This window comes from Phascolarctos cinereus, unplaced genomic scaffold (genome assembly GCF_003287225.1).
Source record: "Phascolarctos cinereus isolate Bilbo 61053 unplaced genomic scaffold, phaCin_HiC Scaffold_3;HRSCAF=262, whole genome shotgun sequence".
NCBI lineage: Eukaryota > Metazoa > Chordata > Mammalia > Diprotodontia > Phascolarctidae > Phascolarctos > Phascolarctos cinereus.
Genome location: NW_027555736.1, coordinates 27,725,742 through 27,743,122, shown reverse-complemented (window position 1 = coordinate 27,743,122; position 17,381 = coordinate 27,725,742). Strand labels below are relative to the sequence as shown.

Below are 17,381 nucleotides of genomic sequence, written 5' to 3'. Positions count from 1 at the left end.
GATCTCTGAAGATATGTATTCCAAGCTCCTCATGTTATAAATAAGCAAACTGAGGTTCAGCTTGCCCAATGTTAAATAACATAACTTATAGCATTGCAGAGGAGCTGACCCCATTGTGTTCTGTCTTTGTTAGACCACCTATGAGCTATCGTAGACAAGGAGTACCATGTTTTAGGAAGAACGTTAAGAACCTGTGGAGTGTTCAGATTAGAGTCACTAGGGTAATTTTAGCCTGGAAAAAAGACTGAAAAGGGCTATGGCTTTAGGAGATCATAGATATATTGTTGGAATGATTCTTAGTGGTTTTCTAGCCCAACTTCCTCATTTTACAGAGGAGGATACTCAAGGCTTCAAGTTCATCTAGGCAACTGTAATGTTCTTTCCACCACATCATGTTGCCTAGCTCGTAGCTATTTGCCAGTAAATGAGAAGTTGTCTTGTGATTTGTGGGGGTGGGGGCAATATGATTAGAATGATTCTGCTTGATTTCTGAAGAAAGAACAAAGATTAATGGGTAGAAACTAAAGACAGAAAGATAATGTCATGAAGAAACTTACTAACAGAGTTTCACACTAGAGGATCACTGAACCGTAGATTTATAGCTAGATAGAGTGTTAACTATCTACTAGGGAAAAAAAATATGCCTAACAAGTTGGTTCCTTTTCACTAAAACAGGGGTTCTTAACCTGAAGTCCATGATTTTTTTTTCTTTTTAGGCAACTGGGGTTAAGTGACTTGTCCAGGGTCACACAGCTAGTAAGTGTCAAGTGTTTGGTCTGAGGCCGGATTTGAATTCAGGTCATCCTGACTTCAGGGCCCGTGCTCTTTCCACCGTATCACCCAGCTGCCCCTTAATGTTTTTATAATCCTATTTTAATGTATTTTTCTTTTGTAATCCTATGTATTTTATTTTATGCTTTTCAAAATGTTTGAAAACCTCTGCCCTAAGCAGAGATCTATAGGCTTCATTTGACTACTAAAAGAGTCCATCACACACATGCATACACATGCACCCACACACATACACACGTGCATGTGTGGGCACACACACAATTAAGAACCTCATCTAGAGGTCTACAAGTACAGGCTGGATGACCTACTGTTGTAGTTTTTGAGTTTATTATAGAAAGGCTTTTCATGTGGTTATGAGTTGGACTAAATGGTAACTATTAGTTCTCAGATTCTGTGAACTGTTCATCCTCTTATATAAGCAACTTCTGCTTTGAAATATGGTTTGCTTTCAAATGAAAGAATCCAATAATACAACTATGCATGAAGTTAAAATCCTACCAGAAAAGAAAAACAGAAAGAAAGGCAGTGAGAAAGATAGAAAGGACAGACAGATAGAAAGACAGAAAGACAGACAGAGAGAAAGGAAGAAACAAAGAAACAAAGAAAGGAATGAAGGAAGGAAGAAAGAAAGGAAGAGAGAGAGAGAGAGAGAGAGAGAGAGAGAGAGAGAGAGAGAAAGAAAAAAAAGAAAGAAAGAAAGAAAGAAAGAAAGAAAGAAAGAAAGAAGAAGAAAGAAAGAAAGAAAGAAAAAGAAGGAAAGAAAGTCTTCATGTCCAAATCGCGAGCCTCCTGGATTCCTTGAGTACATGTCAGTAAGAATGTGGATTGAACATTATATTGGAATGGGGCATGTCAACATTAGGAAAAGTAACAGAAGGGCTGGAAAGAGACTGGAGAACTAGATGATCAACTTGCTCAGTGTTGAAGTGCTCTGAGCTGAGTACACAGATGGTGAATTTCTCACCAATTGCCTGGCACAGGAGTCTGACTACAAAATAATTTGCCTGAAGATTTGGTCCTCAAAACCTTTAGTGGCAATTGAAATAGCAAAACACACATTGAGCCCATTCCTGCCATGGAAGAGGGAATTATTTGTTCATTTTGGAGAATTCACATTATTACATTCAAGTAAAAAAAATACAGATAACATTTATTGTAAATTATATTTTTTTATCAACAGAGGTTAAAAAAATGCAGCACAAATTACGTAAAGGAAAATAGCCACACCACACTGTAGCCCTATTTTCTCTGTTGGCTCTATCTATAACCATCAGGTATCATTCCTTTGAGTCTTCATAATGTGAATATGCCATATAATAAAAGAACAACTGTCCTGGCAATCAGAAGGAAAAGTCTCCTCCATAATCTATCTTTCTGACTTTGGACAAATCACCACACTATCTGAGGACTCAAATTCCTACTCTGTAAATTGATTAGATGTTCTCTAAACTTTCTTCCTGCTCTAACAGTCTCTGGGCTCTACGATTATTTGGATTTCAGTTTCCTCATCTGTAACATTAGAGGAGTTATATTAGGTGTGTTCCAAACCCACTCCTAGTCCTAATGTGTTGTGAATCTATGACACAGCTCTCTCTTGCAGAACCCCATCAACACTTTTGGCACTTATCAGTGACTCCATGGGGAGGGTGACATGTTCTAGATTTGCTGTCCATTCTCCTACCTATACCATTTAGAATGGCAGTCTTTTTTAAAAAAATCTACCTTCATTGCACGAGGGAGTCAGTCTTCCTTATTTTACTCCCATGAGTCAATCAATCAATCAAACATTTATTAACTACCTACTATATGTCAGGCGCTGTGTTAAACATTAGGGATATGAATACAAAAAGAAAATCAATCCTTGTCATCAATATATGCTTACAGTCCAATAGGAGAAAACAACATGCTAGGTGAAAAGTGGAAGAGGGAAAGGGCAAGAAAGGTACCCAACAAAGAGGCATATTGGAAAAATCAGACAAATGCCCAAATGGTGCAGCCAGGTGAGAAATAAGAAGTTCTGAACATCTGATGTTCCCTTCTTAGATGGAGGTGATGGAACTCATGACTCTACTCTCCCATCAGAGGGACAGAGAGTATTGATGAAGTGGAGTGCAGCTGCTGGGATGCTCTATTGGAGTGCTATTCAAATTAATTCAAAGTCCACTGAGTCATAGGATAATCTAATAATAGATTTAGAGATGAAAGGCCTTAGAGATTTTCTATCGAATTCCCTCATTTTCAAGAGGAAGAAACTGTGCCCTAGTGATGCTGAAGTAACCTGCTTTCACACAGACAGTAAGTGGTAAAGCTAGTATTTGAACCCAGATCTCAAATTCTTTTTCAACTAATCAATTCTTTGAATGCTTTTTGTTGGAAGATGAAAACTTCATCATACGCCATGCCACATCCTGAAAACATTCAAAATCCATCAGTATTCCAGGACATATCTCTCTCTTTGGATACAAGTTTTATGGTTGGTTTGATGGGGAATCATTTTTAAAATATGCACTTTGTCCAACATTTAATAGGAAACTGGCCAAATAGTACATTTAATTAAGAAAAAAATGTAAAAGATGAATTGTAATCTGTCACATTGTATTGTCATTGCTATTTAAGGCCCTTTTCTCCGTTTAAAACATTAGCCTTGCTGCATGGTGAATTGGTAAATGTGTAGGAGGTAGAGGGAATCTGACTGCTTTGGCTTAGCACATTTTTACATGGAAATATATTGACGCAGGGGGAAATGGCCCATTATTGTCTTTAGCTGCTGTGTGGAGCTGCACATCTTCCCAATAACCTTTGTCCATTGTAGTAGACCTTGAAAAATGATGTATTGCCTTCTGAGGGCTTAGGCAGCATTTTTCGAGTTTAACTTTCTCAGGAGATTCATGGAAATAATGAAAGCGGATGCCTTGCTTAAAGCTCTCCACACAGCACTACCTGCTTAATACAGGGAATTTGATTTAAGCCTCTCAAATGAAGTGCTTTTGGGCTCACTTGGAATAAACAAAATCTAGCGATGATTTTTGTGCTACAAAAAATTGGGATGTGAGTGACTCACTGGGAGAGTGTGAGGGTCCAGTGTCTACATCATGTCTTTTTAGTAGGTGTCCAAGGAAGGCAGCTGGTATGTGTCAGTAGAATTAAAGACTATCTGTATTCTATATTAGCAGGCCAAAGCTATCTCAGGATGGCTTAAGCACTTTGCTTGGTGCTCTGAGACTTGATTCCATTGAATGTGGGAAATCTAATTAAAACAAACAAAAAAAAAGTGTCATCAAGATATGTCTCTATATAGGCATTGAACGCCTTACTTGACTTTTTAGCAAACTGGATATCTCTTCTACATTTGAAACCTTGGAAAACATATCTAAAATTCCAAGGACCCCATGGTTTAGCTGCCACTCAAAAAACATAGCTCATGATCCCTAATCAGTATCTTTACTTTTGTCAGCCAATTAGTGGATGTAGTAGTTCAAACAAAAATCATAGCATTCCATCAGATTCCATAACAAAAAAAGAAAAGTGACAAGAAAATCTCCTCCCACCCTTGCACATGTGGGGTAAGAGGCTCCACAAAATTCCACACCACCAATAGAAGAAGTGATATAAGTACCAAATATGAAGGGTCTACATGGTGATGCACATTGAATACACATAAATACAGAGCATGTTGTAACCTCATTGAATTCCTCGCTTCCCGCAAGGTCCAGCACAAGCATTAAGTTCTATATGAAGCTTTGTCTAATCTCTATCACTACAATGCTCTCCCTCACTACTTTGTTTTCATCTTTATATGATAATAATAATGATAATAATAACTAGCATTTATGTAGTGCTTTAAAGTTGCCAAGCCCTTTACAAATATCGTATCATGTGTTCCTCACGATGATCCTGAGATGAAGGTAGCTGTTATGTTCTCCCTTTTACAATTGAGGGAACTGAAGCAAAAGAGGTTAAATGACTTGCCCAAGGTCATACAGCTAGTAACTGTTAGACATCAGAGCTCAGGTCTTTTTGACTCCAAGGCCAGCAATCCGTCTTCTGTGCCACCTAGCTGTCCTACACATTCTGTATATACATAAATATGCACTTACTCCCCTCATTGAAATGCATTTCAACTACTCCATTTTTTATATTTGTATCCCTCCCTAGAATATAACATAGTTCCTGGTAAATAGTAGACATTTAATACATACTTACCAATTGATAGATTGACCAGGAACCATTCATGGATGGCAGACACACAGGGTAAGGAAGTAGCCAGGGGAGCTGAACAAAGACAGAAGTAACCTGTGTAAGTAGAATGTTTTCATGAAGGATTCATATGTAGGGAACACATCTCTTTAGGGTAAACATATCAGGATTGATGATCTTCTCTGATAACATCATCATAGTACTCTATTCTGTTATTATTTGGACATTGTATTTCCATTATCATATGTGAAGTTGTTTCTCCTAGGCATCTCTTCCCTCGTCTTTTGGTTGCTTCTGGCTTCCCAGTTCTTGTTGGGGATAACTTCTGGTCTCAGTTTTTCAGGGTTACTTGGTTTATCACCATACTTCTCTATGCTATCAATACTGGGCATAACTTTTTGGAGCTACGTGCTGGTTATCTTAGCTTCTTTCTACTAAGCTATAAATTACTTTTTTTTTTCTTTTCTAAGGCCAGTGTGCCGGCTCTTTGGACAAGATTTAGTCTATGAATGACCATAGCCAAATGAAATTCAGCTTCAATGCTCTCAGGCCAAGATTAAGATTTTTTTTAAACTCCCATATCTGAAACTGAATTTCATTTAGATATCTTAGACACTTTCTATGATCTTATTTAGGGTTATAAATTACTGGGGTATCATTAAACCATTATACAATCCTATTCTACTATAACCCATTTCAGGTAAATCTCCCAAAGAAATTCCACAAGAGCACTATGGAGGTTGAGCTAGAAAGCTTCCCAGGATCTCAGGATTGACTTTCAAATGTATTTGAACCTGCATATAAGCTAAGCTAAGAAGGCAAGGTCATATTATCCATCTTGTTAGTCCACACTGGTGTCCACAATTTCTGCCTTTGTTATGCAAGTCTCTCTGAAAATTGGGGATAGCTGGGAGGTAAAACATGCCTTTGGTAGATTCCATGGGCCAGTCCCCAAACTAACTAAATGGAAACTTCTGTACAACAGATATGCAGTTGGATAACTACACATAGATACCAAGCATTATAGAAATCTTCCCTGACTTTTCTCACAAACAGAAAGTCTCTTCATCTTTGTCAGATATTTCTGCAGAAGCAGATACAAGCAGACATTTACATTAATGAGAATATAACTGGGCTATTGATGAGTCTAACTAGTCCGAAATAATATGGCAAAGGAGATAGAATCCTTCTTAATCCTGCATCCTTCCTTTTGATGCATACATCCTGGGTCTCCCCTTTTCATATCCTCCCAACAACTATGACACTTCCCAGGAGTCTTGCATTACCCATGCTTTATACTCTTCCATTTCTTCATCACTCCTGCTTCTATATAAGCAAAGCCTATTGACCCTATGACAGATTTCTTTATATCATAGGATACCCTGAATTGACGTACCAGCCCCACTAATGTGGCACCTTATAACTTTTCTCTTTGCTTTCTTTTTTTAAGATTATTTATTTTTAGTTTTGAACATTCACTTTTATAAGATTTTGAGTTTTAAATTTTCTCCCCCTCCTTCTCCTCTCCCTCTCCTTGCTTTCAATCTACATAGTGCTAAAATAATCTTTGCTAAACATCGTATGGCCATGTCACTCCCCTACTCAAAATTCTCCAATGACTCCTTTATGCCTCTAGGATACAATATGAACTCACCTCCAACTTTCAGAGTCACTGGTTTGTTTCATGGCAGATCAAATGCCACATTTCTAGAGATTCTAAGCCATCCCCAGTCCTCCAGTGAGTAAAGTCTTCTACTCTAGACTTAACTTTCCATATCCTCTGCAAGTATCTTCTATGTACCTGTAAATTTACATGATCTCCATTTGAAAGAATTTTCCATGAGAGAAAAAGATGATTTTCCCCTTTCTTTGTGTCTCAAACACACTACATTGAGGGCACATAATGAATGGTTATTGACCGACTAACTGAACACTGCATTTAAAGCCTTCAGCGCTTGGGCTGCTAGCTGATGCAATGGGTAGAGAGCTGGACTTGGAGTTAGGAAAATCTGTGTTTAAATCTGACCTCAGACACTTACTGAATGTATGTCCCTTGGGCAAGTATCTTACCTTCTGTCTGCCTTAGTTTCTTCAACTATAAAATGGGAATAGTAATACCATCTATCTTTAATGTTGTGTGGATAAATTGAGATATTTGTGAAGTGTTTAGCACAGTGCTTGGCACATAGTAAGTGCTTAATAAATACTTGTTTCCTATCTACAATTTCATTCTTATTTCACATTACTGCCTTTCAAACAGTCTACATTTCATCCAACACTGTTTGACTAGCCATTCTCCAAATTGAATGTGCCATTCCACATTTCTTTTTGCTATGTACATGCTGAATCCCAAGTTACCTGAAATGATCTCCTTCCTCATTTCCACAAATTATAATCTTTAGTTTATGATGCTGTGAAATGAGTAACCCAAAGCCTTCAGTCATTCTCCTTCCAACCAAAGCATTGGAGCTTTTCACCTTCCACACAACATTTTGTATTTGTTTTTTGTTTACCTATTGTATCTTACTAGAAGAATGTAGATTTCTTGGTGGTGAGGACCTTATTACCTAGCACAGTGTGTTGCACATGGAAGATGCTAATAAATTCTCACTGGTTTGGATTATTGTTGAATTAAAAAAAAAACTTGAATGGAACACGGTAACGCAAAGACGAACAGTGTACCAACTATGTATAGCAAAGTGATCTGAATATTCTATGACTCATTTAATTTCAATTCTTCATTTAAAATGGGGATATTGATGTTTGCACCCCACACTTCTAGCTTAATGTGATTCCTTGAACATAGTAATTTTTTTAAAAAGTGTGTGTGTGTGTGTGTGTGTGTGTGTGTGTGTGTGTGTGTGTTCTGTTGAATTGAAATGTTATTGCATTTTCTCCTGGTCACAGAGTTTTGAAACTTTTCTAATGAATCAAAATTATCTTTGACTTTATCATGTCACTCTTCTGCTCAGGAAGCTTCATTGACTACTCATCACCTTTAGCATCAAAACAAATAAAGAAAACAAAAAAAATCTCAGTTTGGCATTTGAAGCCCTTCATAATATAACTCCAACTATATTCAGAGCAATTATACTTATAATCCATTATTATGGGTTTCTCATTCCAGGAAAACTCTTTTTTTTGCTGCTCGCCTTATATGATATTCCATCTCACATTTCCATGCCTTTGCATGGGTCATGGCCCCATGCCTGGAATATTCTTCTTCCTAATTTCTGTCTCTTTGAATCTCTACTTTCTTTTCAAAACTCAACTAATGGGCCACCTCTTTAAAGAAAAAAAATAATTCTGCCAATTACTCCCCCACAAGTGCTCCCCCTTATAAACTATTTTGTATTTATTTAGAATCACAAGTATCATATATCTAGAGGTAAAAATGAAGTCATAAAATCCAAACTTTCATTTCATAGATGAAGAAACTGAGGCCTGGGGAAATAAAATGTGACTTATCTGTGGGTACATGAGCAGTAAGTCACAGGTCAAATCCTCTAACAACACAGCTTGTATTTTTGCCTCTTTGCTACTTATATAAATATAAATCGCTTCCACCCAGTAAATGTAAGCTTCTGGAGGACAAGGGTATTTTTTTTCCTCATTGTATTCTTGGTTCTTAGCATAGTTTTTGACATATAATACACAATTAATGATGTTTGTAGAATTGAATTCAACCAAACAAAATCATCTATTTCAACTATTATTTATATCCTACGGGCATTGTACAAGGTTCTAGGGATACCAAAACAAATTGGAATAATCCCTGCCCAAATTGAATTATTTCATTACAAATGATGGAATGAAATTCCCTTGGTCCATTTGATCTTCCTGATTATATTTCACATCTTTCTTTTAATGCATCTACTGTGCTAAAAATGTGCTGCCACCTGTATTAGAGGAATGAGTTGCCTGAGGACTGAGATCAATGATCTTTGATGTATGATTTGTTCCTGTGTATCAAGCAAGCCTAACCGCTATGCTTTTCTCTATTTCTAGGGGCAGAGGCCCACTGAAGCACACAACTGATGTGATTTATGCAGCTAAAATGATATCTGAATCAGGTTCAAGGATGGACGTCCTTGCTCGGCAGATTGCTAAACAAGTGAGTTCTTTAGGAAATAGGCATGAGCAAATTCCATTCTCTTGCTTTCTATGATTTGGCATACCTGCTTAAAGCAAAGGTGTTGACTCTACTAGCCAGAAGGCAGATTTCAATCAGACATGTTTGGAGCTTTTTTAATGGATACATTAATACTTTGGTATAGCTGAATACTTCTGAAAAGGTACATACTATTACACTATCACTTTCTGAATAAATCAATCAACCATCATTTAATAAGTGTCTACAATGTCTAAGACACTGAGCAACTATGCATTAAGGTTGTGAAGACAAAAAGCAAAATAACCCCCTCAAAAAAAATCCCTTTCTTCAACAGTATTATAGCCTGTTGGAGGGGGGCAAATGTATATACATATATTAAATGGAATATATTTACTTCGTAAATATAAGATATTATGAATGACTATAGTGGATGGGGGCAGGGTCTGAAAAGTTCACACATCAGAGGTGATATTAGAGATAAGTTTGGAAGGGAGCTAGGGAAATAAGTAAGGAGAATGTATTCTAGGTGTTTTGATTTTAATAGCCGATCTAAACCTTACTTGTGGTTTTAATAATTTTATGGATCAGTTTTCTCACTATGATGGATATTGCCTCAACTCACACAGATTGCAGCCCCTTCCAAGGCTTTATATCTTAGTTGATCTGTCTCTCTGTAAAATGTCCATAGAAATTTCTGATTTATAGCCTTTGAAATAGACATCATGATGTTCCAAATTATATTTGGATGGTTGGTAAGATATCATAAGAATTCATAGAAATGCCTATGATGTCTGCATATAAGCAAAAGATAAAGAGGAATTCATGCAGCTCCCCTTCTTGATCTATTTCTGAAATAGATTCTTTATATAATACAGACTGACCTTTAGCAGTCTACTTTTTAGGATGCTTTTTCCTTACTAAGTTCTTAAGCTGTATCTTCCGGGACCAAGTGAATATCATATTTGAAATTCTAATAATATTATTCTTCAATAAAACATTAATACTATTAAAATCATTAATGAATATTAATAAAATAGCTACCATAAATTCGCTAAGATATACACACTTTGGGTTAATGTGGTGAGAATTCCTAATGAAATGTTTTAGCAGTGATTAATGTTTAATGCTCATATATCCTGTTACAATATGGTAATAATGTTAGATGTATCCATGCATACTTCTCTATTCCATTGTGTCTTTGACTTCATAAATAAAGTGATTCTCCCGCCTCATCAGTACAGTACAGATCAAAACTCATCTGTACTTTCTCATTCTGTGTGATTTTGTCCCAGTTTCTCATGGAACCTCCACCGATCTTTCTAGAATACTGGAGGCTTTCCTCTTCATCTTATTACAGTGTGTGAATGATGCTGTTACCCTCAGGCTATTGATCTGTGATCTCTTCTTGTTAGTATGTGATCTGCCTATGTCCTTTTCTAATAATGGACATTTATAATCTCTCACATTTACTCAGTATTTTAAAAGTTAAAAGTTAAAAGAATGCTTTACTTACTTTACATACATATCCCACCTGCCATTTCTTGAATAGATACAGCCATTAGAGATATGCTTCCCTTTATTTGTATCTTCCTTATTCTACCCGTGGTCATCTGGGTCATCTACCACTTTGAATCTTTATAACACGATAGTTTTGGACATCAGGGGTAAGTTGGTGATCATTAAAAAATACTGCCAGATTTTTAAGATGCAATCTGGTCTTTTCTTGTCATTCATTTCGAATTTTGGTCCAAAATCACAGTCCATTTTCAGTGACTGTACTCTATTTATATACTAATATACTAACTGAGCAGACTGGCCAGCCAACTTCATATCATAATATGGGCAAAAGACATTTCTTATCCATTTTGTTTTTTCTTCTGTTGATTTTTAGGTTGAACTCATTTGACTGAATAGATTTAATTGAGGTCAGTTTTTAATGTCCTTAGTATCTTTTTAGTCAACCCAATATTGTTTACAAGCAGGAATATTTAGTTAGCAGAATTCCTATCAGGGTGAGCCCTTTTTCCATTTTGACCTGGTATGTTATAGCTTCAATAACAGTGCTAAGCATGTTTAGACTGCATATTTCTGTGTGTGTGTGTGTGGTGTTGTTGTTGTTGTTTTGCTTTATTTCACATTTCTAATCTGAGGTTTGTTGAAAAAAAATATCCATGGCACCTTCTACCTAGAAATAATATGTGATATTGTTATCTGCATGACAAATTTTTTGTTAGGGGACTGTCTTTAAGGTATATATTGACTACTACTAAGTCAAATGTCTTTTGTTTGTTAGCAAATAATAAATCCAGTGAGATTTAATTTTGTTCTCACCTTCTAGCCATTTGTATAACTATATAAAATCCACATGTACTTATAAATACCTGGGAAAAGACTTCAGTTCTTAAATTTTGATCAAGGATAATTGACTTTTTTTTTTCCATCCAGAGTTTTTTGATTCTCTCTCTAGATATGGACAGCATTTTTTATCATGAAACCTTTGGAACTGTCTTACATCGATCAGAGTAGCCAAGTACTTCCCAGTTGATACAACATTGCTATTACTGTGCACAGTGATCTTCCATAAGATAATCTTACTATATAGTTATGTAAAGAGTTTAACTCTTTCATGTTTAACTTTTTATGCATCTCTTGAGTTGTTTATTTGAATGTCAAATTTTCTATTTAGTTCTGATCTTTTCATCAGGCATGCCTGGAAATCTTATATTTCATTAAGCATCTATTTTTCCCCATTAAGGATTATATTCAGTTTTGCTGGGTAAGTTGTCCTTGGTTGTAATCCTAGCTCCTTTGCTCTCTGGACTATAATATCCCAATTCCTCTAGTCCTTTAACAAGGAAGCTCCTAAATCTTGTGTGACTTCAACTATACCTCCATGATATTTGCTTTTTTTTTTTCTTTCAGGCTGGTTAAATTATTTTCTCCTTAACCTCAGAGCACTAGAATTTAGCTATAAAAGACTGGTAGATGTCATTTTGGGATCTCTTTCAAGAGGTGATTGGTGGATTCTTTTGATTTCTGCTTTACTCTCTAGATCTAAAATAATAGGGAAATTTTCCTTTATAATTTCTTGAGAGATGATGTCTAGGCTCTTTTCTGAGGATGACTTTCAGGCAGTCCACTAATTTTTAAATTATCTTTCCCTGATCTATTTTCCAGGATAGTTTTTTGCAAAGAGATATTTCAATTTTTCTTCTTTCTTTTTTAATTCTTTTGACTTTGTGTTATTTTTTCTTGAAGTCTCATGGAGTTATTAGCTTCCAGTTGCTCAATTCTAATTTTTAAGGAATTATTTTCTTCAGTTAGATTTTGTGCCTCTTTTTCCACTTGGCCTATTCTACTTTTAAAGGAGTTTATTTCTTCAGTGATTTTGTTAACCTCTTTTACCATTAGGGCAATTATGTTTTTTAAGGTGCTATTTTCTTCAGTATTTTTTCTGTCTCTTTTACCAAGTTGTTAATTCTCTTTTCTCAATTTTCTTGCATCACTCTCATTTATTTTCTGATTTTTTCCCACCTCTATCACTCATATCTTCCTTTAAATCTTCCAGGAATATCTGCTGGCTTTGGGTCCAGTTAGCATTTTTCTTTGAGGTCTTTTTCACATTGTTGTCTTTTCAGTTTATGGCTTGATTTTCCCTATTACCATAGTAGCTTTTTATGATCACTTATTTTGGTTATTTGCCCATTTTCCCAGCCTATTTCTTGACTTGAACTTTATGTTAAAGTTGGGCTCTGCTCATTTAAGAGTCGGGAGAAATTGTCCCAAGCTTCAAGCTTTTTTATGCTGCTATTTTCAGAGCTAGATATGGGGCTGTTTAAGTTTTTCAGTGCTTCCAAAGTGATGTTATCTGGGAGACGTATGATCATTGTTCTCCTGATCTGCGTTCTGGTCTTTACCAAGAAACGGTCCCTGCTCCCCTGCAGCTGCAAGTATTAGTGCTCCTCTTGGCCTTGGAAGTATGTCCAGGCCTTCTGCTTACAAGTGCTACTTACAAGGCCCTTAGCTACAAGTGCTAGCACTCCTCTCCACCTTGGAACTGCAACCAGAGCCCCTGTTCCCTTATACTAGTGCTCCTCTTTATCCTGGAACTGTGACCCAACACTGCTTATAGACGGTAGAGTTGCCTATCAGTGCCAGCAAAGGGTCCCCTCTAATCTCTTTCTGACTAAATCTCTGACCATTTTCCCATTCTTGGACTAAGAGCTCCTAAAGCTATTGTTGCTGTCATGGCCATCTCCAAGGCCTACTACTGATGCTCGTGCTGTGTTCTGGGCCTGTGTCCATATCAGGTCACAGACCTCTCCTGCTGACCTCCTAATTGTCTTAGTTGAAAAAATTGATTTTTGTTTTCTCCTTAACCTTAGAGCACTGGAATTTAGCTATAAAAGACTGGTAGGTGTCGTTTGTTGTCTCTGCTGCTCCAAAAATTTGGTTTGAATTGTTACTTTAAAAATTGTCTAGAAGGGAATGTTGGGAGAGATCAGCTGGGTCTGGGCCTGTGCTGAGCCATCCTAATTTCCAATAACTGATACTTCTTGTGTTTCCCTGCCTCCATATATTTGATCACTTTATTCCTTACTCTTAAGCCTTCCCAGCTCTCAGATCACTGATACTTACTCTTTACGTACTGTATATTTACTTAACTGTGAATATGTTGTCTAGGCCATATACAATATAAGCTCCACAAGTTTAAATGCCTGCCTCATTTCTGTATTTGTTTCCCTCATACCTAGCACTGTGCTTTGATAATACCATACACTTAATAAATGTGTTTAACTGATGAAGCTTAGCTAAATAGTTAGATGGGATGGGGACTTAGAATCAGAAGATATGAGTTAGCATTTTAGTTTTGTCACTTAGTAGCTTTGTGATCACGGACAAGCCACTTCAACTCTATGGACCTTGGTTTCTTTAGCTATAGAATGTGAGTGCTTGAATCAGGCCATGGCTTCTTATAGATCTAATATCTGGGATTTAGTGAAGGTGTAGCTAAGGATTCTTGGTATAAGCAAATTTGGCTATAGAGTCGATTATATAGGAAATTTATGTGACTCAATGTGATGTTTTCCTATTTTGGGGGGGAAGCCCCTTCACCATTTTTACCTGGTGTGTTATAGCTTCAGTAATAGTGGTAAGCATGTTTGAAAGGCATAGCTCTCTCTATTTCCCACCCTCATTTCATGTTTATAATCAGACAGTTATTAAAAAAAAAACTGTACCCTATCATCACAAAGGAAAGTGATAGCTGATGGGAATGGCCTCAAAGCCTCATTTCTACCACATCTTATGGAAAATTTCATTGAGGATATTTACTCCTTCAGTAAGCCACCATCCAACTAGTTCATCAGGCAGGCCTTCATTAGGTCTGTCAAGAAAATCATTTCCATGTTAATCTCTATGCTTTCAGTTGCTTCACTTGATTTGATACTAATATCTTATATAAAACTTATTTTTCTGAGAGGAGAATTTAATGGGTACCTAGTGTTTGTTCTCAGCATCGATGAAGTCACTTTATTAAAATGAATGTAGCATTTATTCCTATGGATTGAATTCTCCATGAATAGAAGCTAAAATAGTGCTACCACTGGCATCCCTATGGGATGCTAGACTTATCCAGGAAGCACCCCTTCCCGTTTCTTTAAACTTGTTCACTTATAAGTGGCATAATACAGGGTATTTTTGTTTTCTTTGTTTGTGACTTGGAACATATGCTCAGTAATGACATTTTGTTGTTTTTAAGTTTCCTAGTCTAAAAGCATGAAAAGATCATAAATTTAAAGCTCAAAGAAGGCTTTGAAGTCTTTGAGTCTAGGCTTGTCATCTCACAAATAAGAAAATGAGGTCTAAATGTGTTAACTTGTCCAAGATCACACAGCTATTATCTTCTCTGATTCTAAATCCAGCACCCTTTCCACAGTATGTTAAACGTCAATCAATCCAAAGTTTAGAGATATTTGATGGAGTTAGGGGTGCTGGAGTGTTAAGTGGAACTTGAAATACACTGAGTGGTGGAGAGGCTTAATATGAAAGACTTACATTCCAAACCTACCATTCCAAACCATTACCATTCCAAACCATTCACTATATAACTCTGGCAGGGATTATAGCAGTCTGAGTTCGGAGACCAGGTAGCAGAGGAATATTTGGTTCAAGAAGAGGCGGACCACAGGGTCATAGCATCAGAGTTCTAGACCTGGAAGGAACCTAAGAGGTCATTCAGTCCAACCCCCTCGTTTTGATAGTGAGGAAACTGAGCCCTGTGGAAATAAAATGAATTTCCAAGGTCACACAAGATCCAAAACATGAGAGAGAGACTTGAACTCAGTTACCCTGACTCCAATGACAGTATTCTTCCTCTAATACCCCATCTTCTGACTTACTATAGATATGTAGCCTGTTAAGATTTTTCAGTCACATTGTAATACAGATCATCTCTTCTTGTTGTGAGTGAGTCCTGAAAAAGGGACCTACTTGACAAAGGAGCAAGAGGCCTTGTTTTTCCCTTTCTGGGTTCAGGTCTGTTACTAGACCCCCCCAAACCTCAAAAGTAGGTATTATAAGATATTATCATATTCATTTTACATAATATGATCCCAAATGAGTAGTCAAGTTACTTCCTCAGAATTATATAGTGAATGGTTTGGAATGGTAATGGTTTGGAATGTAAGTCTTTCATATTAAGCCTCTCCACCACTCAGTGTATTTCAAGTTCCACTTAACACTCCAGCACCCCTAACTCCATCAAATATCTCATTTATTCAGGGTAATCATGTACTTCTAAATTGTAGAAGTTAATTCAGTTCAATTAAAGTTAATCTGATTTGATTCATTTCACTCAGTGAGTATTATATATCTATTAGGAAGAAAAGAAAGAAGAGATAAAGGAAGGAAGGAAGGAAGGAAGGAAGGAAGGAAGGAAGGAAGGAAGGAAGGAAGGAAGGAAGGAAGGAAGGAAGGAAGGAAGGAAGGAAGGAAGGAAGGAGGGAGGGAGGGATAAAGAAATGGAGGACAAGGAAGAAAGGAATGAAGGGAGGGAGGAAAGCAAAAAGGAGGGATGAAGGGAGGAAGGAAGGGAGAAAAAAGGAGAGAAGAAATGGCCATTTTGTGTTTGTCGTCCCAGTGCTTGAGAGATGCATTATGTTGTGACGGCTACAACACCAGTCTCATAACCAAGAGGAGTTGTGTTCAAGACCAATCTGTAATAAATAATGGCTGTGTGACCCTGGGCAGGTCACCTAACCACTTATTACTTAAGGAAAACCTCCAAAACTATAAATGACAGAGAATATGTAAGGCTACGTTGTAAAAATGTGTTTTCTTATTTGAATGCCAATAGCAATGAAATCACAGGCTCATTCTGCTATTTCTATCCCTATTCTCATTGCTTAGTATAATACCTTGAAAGTAATAGATGGATAAAAACAATAATAACAAAAATATTTTGGTTTATTTACTTGGAAAAGCATAACATAGTTGATAGACACAGTAATATGGAACCCAAAGGCATTTGTTAGAGCCCTAGATTATTCAAATCCACTTGGTTACTTTACTATGTGAAGCTTTAGTTTTCTCATCTGTAAAAGAAATATTTGTATTAGATGCTGCTTAAGGAATCTTAGTGTTGGAGAGACCTGACTTAGAATGCTAGCTCTAATATTTGCTAACTACTTGGTCTTGGGAAATCATTTCTTTTTCCAAAGACTCAGTTTCCTTATTTTTTATTTTGCAGATAATCTTACTACCTTACATGGTTTTCTTTCTAAAAGGAAAAGTGGTTCATAGTCCTTAAAACACTACAGAGATGTGGTCTGTAACTCCCACACAAGCTGCTCTAACCTGAAAAAGCCTACATTTTAGCACTGTCTCCCTATACTGACACGAGAAAGGAATTCTCCTATATTTGCAAATGTCCTCCTAAAGATGGTTTTCCTCCTACTCCCTGGATATTTCCAAACTCTTATTTGTTGTTTATTCATATTGGAAGTGCTGGCCTATGAATCCGACCATACAGCAGTATTTAAGGACTACCATTTGCAGCTCAGTCTTGGACGTGGAGTATAGTCATTGGTGCAATTGCCAATAGAAATGCAAAAGGCAGACTCCACTGCATTACACTATGTGCTTCTCCTAACTCAGCAAGCTGGAGCAAAAGCTGAATCCCATTGTAACTTTCACTAACAGCCTTCACTGTGCCAGCCTAGCAATATTTAATATCTTTCTAGGATATTGCAGGAGTTATTTGAAATGGACCATAAAA

The 17,381-nt window shown here is 36.8% G+C and overlaps 1 protein-coding gene across 3 annotated transcripts in view; it reads left to right on the top strand.

Annotated features, from left to right (window-relative positions):
* Positions 1-17,381, top strand: part of CTNNA3 (catenin alpha 3) — a 1,889,266-nt gene that overhangs the window by 1,807,381 nt on the left and 64,504 nt on the right. For all 3 annotated transcript variants that reach the window (XM_020998213.2, XM_078150742.1, XM_020998214.2), the window contains exon 16: positions 8,998-9,103. In XM_020998213.2, coding sequence (XP_020853872.1) covers positions 8,998-9,103 — 106 coding nt within the window. The remainder of the gene's footprint in view (positions 1-8,997; positions 9,104-17,381) is intronic.